General features: G+C 37.2%; 1 protein-coding gene across 1 annotated transcript in view; it reads right to left on the bottom strand.

Annotated features, from left to right (window-relative positions):
- The window catches only part of LOC109837480 (vacuolar protein sorting-associated protein 55 homolog), a 12,637-nt gene continuing 6,377 nt past the window's right edge, over positions 4,223–10,482 (bottom strand). Inside the window, exons 4-5 of the mRNA XM_020405739.1 lie at positions 4,783–4,867; positions 4,223–4,683 (exon numbers count right to left, since the gene is read on the bottom strand). Coding sequence (XP_020261328.1) covers positions 4,491–4,683; positions 4,783–4,867 — 278 coding nt within the window. The 3' untranslated portion in view covers positions 4,223–4,490. The remainder of the gene's footprint in view (positions 4,684–4,782; positions 4,868–10,482) is intronic.

Genomic DNA, 10,482 nt, shown 5'->3' with positions numbered 1-10,482 from the left:
TGTCTTAATGTTTCTTAAAGTTAGAAGAAATTTGATTTCTATTTTCTAAATTTTATAGTAATGATTTTCTATTTTCTTGTAAAATATAATTTCTATTAAAAGTTTAGAAATTACTTTGTTGATAATTGTGAAATTAAAACCGTTTATTTTTCATGATTGCCACCCTTAACTCTTATGTAATGTTATTGGAATTGATAAATCTCTTAAAATATAGATTGGATCAAGGTAATCCAACTTATCTTTGGCACAAAAATACAAGGTCATGTTAATGTTGATAAGATCAATAAATTGATAAAGGATAGTCCTTTGATTTTTCTAAATTAGAATATTTCTCAACTTGTAAATATTTTCTAAGAGACATATGACCAAACTATTTTTCTAAAATAGTGCTAAAGCTCTTGCGTACTCTTGACTTCATACATTCAGATGTATATGATCCTTTAAATGTTAAAGCAATAGTTAAATATTTATGTGATTGCATCATAAATTAGAATGTTATTGAAGTTAAAGAGGAGTTTGATAAAAGTATCAAAGTCATCTGATTTGATCCAGATGGCAAAGTTCCTATTTTTAGGAGTTAAGAGATTTATGAACAAAATGGAATTGTTAGTACTTTGACATCTACTAATTTATCACTCCTAATTATTTGTCTGAAAGATGGAACTAAACCTTATTCGATATGGTTAGGTTTATGCTAGGCATTAACCTGTTCTTATTTTCTTATAGGTTATGCATTGGAGATTGCATATTATTTATTATGTAGAATTCCTGCCACATCTTTTTCTTTCACTCCATATTAGACATGGATATGAAGAAAATTAAGTGTATGACGCTTGGAGATCTGGAGTTGTCATATTCTCATCAGAGAATAAAATATGGACAAAATGGGAGTCTAAGATAAATAACATCCTACTGGTAGGTTATCCTAAAGAAAGTACTAGGTATTATATTGATAATCCTAGTGTATTTTTTAGACAATAGTTATCATTAGAAATGTGTTCTTATATAAAATCAAGTTTGTTGAGCAAGGATTGATATAACTCTAGAAGAAAATTTATTTTCTTTAATGGGAGAGTTATTTAATCCAGTGAGAGAAACTTCAAATGAGTTGAAGATTCTATAAATTCAGTGGGAGCTTCAAGTAATAAAGTAAATAGAGATTTACTTACTTAATTTATTGTTGAATATACTGATTACAATTAGGAGATCAAATAGGATTTTCATCCACCTGTATAGTACAGTAACCTTGTTAAAATATATTTGATGAAAAGTAACAAGGAGAATAAAAATCCTAAAACTTACACAAAAATCATGTTGGATATGATTTCATGTAAGAGAGCTGATGTCACATTTAATGACAAACGGTTATTAATTGTTGAAGAATCTTTTCTACTAGTTGTAATATTATAGTTCATAAGGATCCATTTAGTCATTTCAACCTGTTATGAATATAAGATATCAATAAATGAATTTTAAAATAACCTTCTTGAATGGATATCTTTAAGAAGATATTTACATATTATAGAATAAAGTATGTAAAATTCAAGAAGATAAAATTGATTAATTGAATCAATTAAAGTTATGAACTTAATCAATCAAACATTCATTTTGATGAAATGATTGATCATATCCTTAAAAAGAAATAATGTGTGTATAAGGAACAATAAAGTAAGTCCATTATATTCCTATCATTGCATGTTGATGACATATTGCTCATTAAGAATAATATTTTAATGTCATGATTAAAAGTATGATTTAGTTCTTTATGAAGGATTTTCTTTTGACATTCTATATCGTAGATCTTAAACTCTATATAGATAGAGAAATAGATATATAGAGTTGTCACAATCTACTTATATGGATAAGATCCATAAAAGATTCAACTTAACAAGATTCCAAGAAAGGAATGGTTCCTATAAGACATAAACAATCACTCTTTAAGGAAATGTGTCCCAAAAATGTGTCCCAAAAAGGTTGCTATTGATCTTGTAAGTAGTTTTCAATTCAATCCTAATAATAGAAAGTCTGTTTCGGGTTATATTTATATCATTAATAATAATAGCAGAATATGTAGTGCCATGTTAAATCATTAAAAGAAGGAATATGGATTAATGAGTTACTCCATAAGCTTAATATTATTTCTTGTAATAATTTTCTTTCTCATTATTATTTGATAGTAATGGAGATGTTGCAAGAAGCTTAGAAAGAAAAATTATCTTATTAAAGGTTAATAAGAAGAAATATGTTATGGTTTAATAGATGGCTAAGCAGACAACATTTAATGCCCTTTTATAGACAATTTTCTTAAAATATTTTTGACAGGTGGGAGTAAGGATTACATCTGATTGGATGTTAGGGCAAGTGGGAGATTGTTGGAATAGTAATAATAATTTGACCTTGAACATCCAATATAAATTATGTAATAATATTGTAATGTTAATAAATTTATTTGTTGCACATAATTTGGGTATTATTTATATAATTGTTATATATATATCTTTAGAAGTTATTTTGTTAGATCATGTACTGTGATGGTCACTTGCTTGGAGATATGATTTAACTTAGAAATTTCTTAAATTTATGCTTAACCTATAATTAGTAAAGGATAACTTTGTTATAACATGTTATTATGCATGACACCGATATATGAGATATGGTGGTGGGTCTCAACCATCGGAAATGGAGATTCTCCGGGTCTATGTCATAAGCATGCATTATGATGTGTGTAGCACTAGACCGTATTTGAATTCTCTAGGATGAGTCACCTAAGAGATAGAGAATTCAAATTGTTACATGGTCCATTTGACTTGATGATATTGTTATTTTCTATTTGATAATTTAGTATGCTTTGATGTGATGGTTAAGCTTGTTTAGCAAGCGCTACACAACCTGAAACATTGGGTGGCTAAATTTCATTTAGAAAAATGATGGATGTCTAGATAGGATCCAGTACGCTCATTATGATGAGTTAATTTATTATGTATTCTCATGAAGCTATTAAATTCCTGCCGATAGGTGGTTTTAAAAATATTTTTAAAAATTTATTTTCTTATAAAAATAAAATATTTTGATGTTTCAAAATGATTTTTATTTATGTTCATGGGAATTGCAAATTTAGGCATGAGCAAATAGGTGAGTTGTCCTGCTTAAAAGAGTTGTCTAAAATAAATGATACTCGAAGGGAGTGAATCTAAGATATTATTTATTAATAATTAATCCCATATTATGGAAGAGCTTTTATGAACAATTGGTCGAATAGGGATTTGATTGTTAAATTAAAATTATTAATTTGATTAATAATTGGTTCTCGATATGGGACCCAATTGGTCTCACTGGTGTCATTAGAAGAGGTATACATGCAATGCAATTCTATTTCTATCCTTAATTATTATGGATAAAGTTTTTAAACAAATCTATTCTATCTTTAATTGTTATGGATAGAGTTATAAATAATTATTAATTGTTTAAAGTTAAAATCTCTAAGACTATTGTAATCCTATAAATAGGGTTCATATGTAGCCTTATGAGAGGAGGTAGATGAGATTGAAAATCTTATGAAGATAATATGAAGAAATAGATTTTTGAGAACCTATCTCTCAGTATTGCTCCTCTACGGTGACGGGTGGATTTCAATTGGAGGCTTTTTCTCTTGAACGGTGACGGGTGGATTTCAATTGGAGGCTTTTTCTCTTGAGGAAGCTATTTCGGATTGATCTCGGGACAAATTATTGTAAAAATTCGAAAAACGTTTCAAGTATTCTTCTAATATTTAATTAATTTTGATTAATAGTCATGATATGCTTTTTTCGCTGTGTTGTATGTCATGATTCCAACAAGATCTCTATCATCGGGTGTTAAGGGGCTCGATAAGGGATTGGGCCCCACGTTATAGATATATAGTAGAGAGAGGCGTGTGGAAACATAGAATCAGAAGAATACAGGGTACATAAGGGTAAGAGCAAGAATTAAATAACGAAGCATGGGTCTACACACAGAAATCATCCCAGAGGAAGCAAAAGAAACCAGAGCACCCAATAAAATTATCCAAGAGGAAGCAAAAGCAAATGCAAAAATTTCACGCAGGTAAACAAGGGCAGTCTCACGGAAGGAACATACACGCAGGAATGGAAAAATCATCTCGAAGTTGGGATCGAAGATCATACATTTGCAACACCACCGCCAAATGCATTAGCATATCTCTTCATAAGTTTTCTAACGAATCGAAATGAAGTTATCTCGCATATTTTGGTTCAGGGCGAAGAAAACTTTTGACAAATAACAAACCAATTTGGCCTTTCAACGTTTTGAGCATAACGCTACCTCCAGCTGCGTGCGAAACACACAGTTTAACATCATATCAGAAGGGAACACATTTACAAACTTTAGCATCTACAATGGGATGGAAAATTACAAGAAATCATCTATAAACAATGGCGTGGAATTTGATCACTTCTGTACAGAATCAGTATGGTGCTCATTAGTTGAAACATTCAGAAGTAGCTGTAATCATCATCATTGTTTGTCTGTAAGAAACATAGAATCACCACAGCAAAGATGAAGAAAGATGAAAGCTCCATTGCCAGAGCTCCCCATCCAATGATACCTGCATGCTTTAAGATGGACGGTATTGCGATGCTTCCTACCACAGAAACTCCAGTCAAGAACTTTGTAAAATTTACCCAGCTGTTGTGTTGCCATGGATTTGAAATCAAAGTGAGATAAGCAGAGAAAATTGTCTTTCAGCATTGGTAAACTAGTAGAAGAAAGTATATATCTACCAACCTATCTCCATCAGCAGACATAAGCGAAGAAGAGTTGGAGCCCGCAAAGAACATTAGAGGCATTGGAAGAACAACGTACATCAATGCTGCAACAATGTCATTTTCATATTACTAGAAGATGTAATCAGCTCTGCAAACAATGTAGCATGTCACAGACCAAGTTATAAGCATGCTGGATCAACGTTGACACATGGAGCGAGGCAGAGAGGGAGCACAGGCCAATTATATTCCATGATTGATAGGATGACTATGATTTAGAATGTGTTAGGAGCATACAAGATACTAGGGCTATTACCAACTAGAGGACCAAATTATTCCATAGTGATATAAATATCTTCAAAGTTCAATTATCCGCTTATTTCAAAATCTCTTTTAGAGGATGTTTCGGAGAGTTTATTTTTTTTGGTTGAAGTAGACGATAAGCTAACTCATCTGTATTCACATATTTGATGACATCTCTGATAAGCTAGCTCTTATGTTACATTAAAGAAAAGTTGGGGTTCCCCAACCTTTAAAAAACTAGCTTATAAGCTGATGCAGTCATGGTCAGGATGCAATCGGATCAAGACTACAGACTATGCAGAAAGACACAGAATACAAATAAATAGCCGCAACCAATATGACTAGGGTTCTATTCTTCTAAAAGAACTCCCTCTATACATCCAGAAAAAAGTCTTTTCAAGACTCAAAAATGAAAGGAAAATGACAAAATAATGTCTTTCCAACTGAAAATAGAAAAATGCCAAAAACTGGAAAATATCCTCCTATTAGCAAAGAGGATCTTCCATATCAATTTTCTGCTAAAACCGTGTCTATTTACCCCTCTGTATTAGATGGTCAAACACTGCCTAAAATATAGAGAAAATCTTCGACCGCGATTTTAAGGCCCAAAACAATGGAATTTTGATAGAGCTTCAAAATGACTGGTTTTTTGTGCGATTATGTGCTGTTTAAAGTTCCGCCAACCTTGACCCTAATAGGGTCAAACTGGTCCATATAAGCTAGAGCTACATCATCCTTCCTGAGCTGAAAAGAGTTTGATCCCGAACTTGCATCATCAAACATGTTGGCTGTGCTAAAACAAGAACAGCTTTTTGCACAATCGAAGAAGTCAATTCTTGACAGAACGGGTCACATTTTTTGGGTTCATTGTCTCGATAGATGGGGTACAAGCCAATCCAACTAAAGTGTAGGTGGTGCAATACTGGCCAGTTTTGAGAAACATCGATGAAGCTTGCAACTTCCGTGGCTTTACATCCTTCTATCAGCGATTCATGCCCAATTTCAGTAGATTGATGGCACCGATCACAGATTACCTCAAAGCCCGAGTACCCTTTCATTAGACTAATGAAGCACAATGTGTGTTTCAGATCATTCAGGAGAAGTTGATGATGACTGCTCTGGCACTTGTCTTACCTGATTTAAGGTGTTTGAGATAGCTTGTGACGCATCTGGCATAGACATGGCGGTGTACTTAGCTAAGAGGGGCGACCTATGGCTAAAACGGTTTGAAGGGAAATTACAGTACCTATGATGCAAACTTCTACGTCATCGTGCAGTCCCTATAGCATTGGGAGCACTACCTGCTACAACGCGAATTTATTCTCCTTTAAAAACATGAAGCTCTCAAGTATATCAATGGTTCACTCAAACTGAACCGCAGACATGCTCAGTGGGTTGAGTATCTCTAACAATTTGGTTTTTCTATGAAGCACATTCTGGGGGTCAACAATCAGTGGCAGATACGCTGAGCAGACAAGCGACTTTGCTATCTACTTTGCAGGCACAAGTCGTGGGTTTTGATACCTTTCGATATCTCTATCCTACGGATTCCTTCTTTGGTCCTATTTATAAAGATGTGGAACAGCAGCAACATCGCTCAAGTGATCTCATAGTGAATGGTTCTCTTTTGGGGACTACAACTTTGCATTTTAGATTGCTCGCTGCAAGCAAAGATAGTCGAGGAGCTTCATAATGAGGGTCTCTTTCAGCAAGAAGGTTTTGGCGATGATCTCCCGATATTATCATTAGCCTAACATGAAGAGGGAAGTGATCTGTTTTGGAAAGCTCTGCTATGTGTGCCAAGTGTCGAAAGGAGCAACAACTAATGTGGGACTATACACACTGCTTTCAATTCCCGCAGCACTTTGGGTGGATGTCAGCATAGAATTTGCTGTTAGGCTACCCCAAACTCAAAGGGGAATGGATTCGATCTGTGTCGTTGCCAATCATTTCTCAAAGATGCCTCACTTTCTAGCTTGCAGGAAGACAATGGATGCATCTCGAATAGCCGATCTCTATTTCAAGGAGATTGTGTGTCTTCATAGAGTCCTAACGTCCTCACTTCGGATAGAGACACCAAATTTATGAGTTACTTTTGAAGAGCGTTATGGAGGAGGTTGGAAACCAAGCTCTGTCACAATAGTGCTTATCTTTCACAAATAGATGGTCAGACAGAGTTCGTGAACAGAAGTGTGGGGAACCAAGCTCTGTTACAATAGTGCTTATCATCCACAAACAGTCGGTGAGACAGAGGTAGTGGACAGAATTTTGGGGAATCTTCATCTTAGTCTAGTTTGGGGCAATCCAAAGAAGTGGGATCTCATGTTTTATGCAGCTGAATTCACTTACAGCCGTTCACAGAATTGCACCACAAAGAAGAGCCCATTTAAGATAGTGTATGTTAGAAATCCACAGGGCGTCCTCGACTTAGCTTCAGTTCCTAGAGCAGGGCGACCCATGTCAAGCTGAAGATATGGCCGACCATCTGCAAAGTATCTAGGATCAAGTTTAGCAACAAATTGAGGCCGCCAATTCTTAAGTATGAAGCTGCTGCAAATATGCATCATCACTGTGTGGTATTCAAGGTGGACGATTGCTTGGTACATTGGGCAAACCAAACGGCAGCGCCGTCCACTTGCATAGTCCATCCTACGTCATAAACACAGTTTTCCATTCTTCGCCTAGCTAAACACGAATCTGGTGGTACCCGCTCTTCGGATCTAATTTGGAGAAGACATTAGCACCTGTTAGGGCCCTTTTGGATTGGTTTTTTGGAGCTGTAAAAGTGGGGAAAGCTGTCAAAAATGTCAGCTTTTTGGCAGCTTTCCCCCAAAATCGCCTCTTAAAGAGGCGATTTTCGGGGAAAGCTTCCAAAAAGCTGACATTTTTGCAGCTTTCCCCCTACTTTCTCCCTCTAAAAACAGGAACCAAACACCCCCTTAGTTGGTCCAACATGTTATCAAGAAGGGGTATCAAAAAGTGGAACTTCACAGTGATCTTATTTATGTTTTGACTATCAATCTAGGTGTCATCCTTCTTTGGTGTTAACAGGGCTTGTAGGGCATAAGGATTCATACTAGGTCGCAGAATTCTTTTTCCAACAATTTCACAACTTGCAGCTTTAGCTCTTCATGCTCCCTCGAACTCATCTGATATGCCCATCAAACTCATCTGGTATGCAGGTCTAATGGGAAGACTACCCCGGAACCAGGTTGATGCAATCGGGGAAAGCTGCCAAAAAGCTGACATTTTTGCAGCTTTCCCCCTACTTTCTCCCTCTAAAAACAGGAACCAAACACCCCCTTAGTTGGTCCAACATGTTATCAAGAAGGGGTATCAAAAAGTGGAACTTCACAGTGATCTTATTTATGTTTTGACTATCAATCTAGGTGTCATCCTTCTTTGGTGTTAACAGGGCTTGTAGGGCATAAGGATTCATACTAGGTCGCAGAATTCTTTTTCCAACAATTTCACAACTTGCAGCTTTAGCTCTTCATGCTCCCTCGAACTCATCTGATATGCCCATCAAACTCATCTGGTATGCAGGTCTAATGGGAAGACTACCCCGGAACCAGGTTGATGCAATGCTGGATCTCCCATTGGTGGGAGGGCAGTTGGCGCTTGACAGATTATTAGGGACATCTGCAAATTCATGCAATAGAGATTTGGTGACCCCGGGACTTCCGATACCTTGAACTCCTCAGGTTCTGCGGTATCTAAGGCATGCACAACCGTGAGTTCTTTGGCCTCCTCGAATGGTCGCGCCTCATTGATGAGAGTTTTCTTCGAGAACATGTTTCATCTTTCTTCCGACACGGGTTTAGGTCCAGCTTCTTCCTTCATGGGCATCAGCACAAAACTTCTTGCCATCCTTCTAGAAGGCATATGAATTTCACCTACCATCAGGTCTCCCATCTTTCGATCATGCTGCCATGGACGTCATAGCAGGAGATGCCATGCATCCACGAGGACAACACCAAGCCTTATCCAAAGTTATTGTTCCCGATAAAAAAAAGTAATCAAAGAATCAACCACCACCTCCCTGTCCTTTATCGACCAAGTTAGTTTGTTCGGTCGAGGGTGCTTCTATCGATGATGATTTTGAAAACCTTCCCTTTTATGGTGCAAGCTGTGTGGTCAAGTTGAATCTTTTAAAGACCTCTTTACAAATAAGATTTTCACACCTCCCTCCGTCGATGATGATTTTGAAAACCTTTATTTTATGGTGCAGGCCGTGTGAAAGATGTTAGTTCACAACCACTCTTCTTCTTCTCAAGGTGCGAGGACTCTCTAAGCGACAAATGTCGTATGGGTTCTATCACCTATAGTGAAAATGCAACCTCGTCTTTATCATCCTCATTATTGTTGTAATGCTCGAGTTCCTCTAGATCTGATCCCGCATCAAACCATCAGACCTTGCCTTTGTACAGTTGATTAGCACAGTCGGGCATCTCAATGACCCAGCTCTCCACAAGTGAAACGACCAAGGGCCCTGGGATTCGGCCTTACCATGCTAGTCTCAGCATTTGGTGTTGTTACTCTCCGATTGGTGTTGGTAAGTGCTGATGCAGGGAAACAGTTGTTTGCATCTCCAAGATAAGATCTCGAACCCCTTCGATACTGCTTCTTCTAGGCTAACAAGGCATGCTGACTGGCTTCGGAAACCTTGGAACGGATGGAGCAGGTCATTCTAAAGTGATTGTCAGAGACCTCCAAGGTAGTAAGCAACTAGTTGTTCCTCAGTCTGTGCCAGGTTGTTGTGTACAACCAACATATGAAACTCCTCTATGTACACCTCCACGGTGTACTCCCTTTTCGCAATTGCCGCAACCACTGCAACATGTTTTGAGCATAGTTGAAGGGAAGAAACTCTCTCCTTTAACTTCTTTAATCATTAATCTTGTGTTTACCTCGCCTCTCCCGCATGTGCCGCTCCTATTCCCACCATGCAAAAGCTCGGCCCTTGAGTTTGATTGCAACTAGTTTAACCTTCTTTTAAGAAGGTACATATACTCGAACATGCATTCCACCGCATGCAACCAATCAATGAACTCCTTGAGCTGGGAACCTCCCTAAAGCTCAAGAAGATCCACCTTGACATAATCCCAAGATTGATCATAACCCCTTCAAAAACCATGATATCTTGAATACTCCAACTTAAGTTTGGAATCATTGGCACGATCTGAGTCGATAGCACACCGCCTATGCGGATGTGCTACTTGGTCCTTTAACTCGTCGATTTATCTCTGCAACTCCTGGTTCTGCCTCTACAGGTCATCAAGCAAGATGTCCCGTGTGTCTCATGCTCTATAACAGTCGCCTCCATCCTCCGAGACTATTCCTCATTAGCGTCCACCACGACCCCCACGTCCTCTTACACGCATGGACATTCGGATGCTTAGAATGAGTACTGGATAGA

Source organism: Asparagus officinalis, chromosome 4 (assembly GCF_001876935.1).
Source record: "Asparagus officinalis chromosome 4, Aspof.V1, whole genome shotgun sequence".
NCBI classification, from domain to species: Eukaryota; Viridiplantae; Streptophyta; class Magnoliopsida; order Asparagales; family Asparagaceae; genus Asparagus; species Asparagus officinalis.
This window is presented reverse-complemented; position numbering and strand designations above follow the sequence as displayed.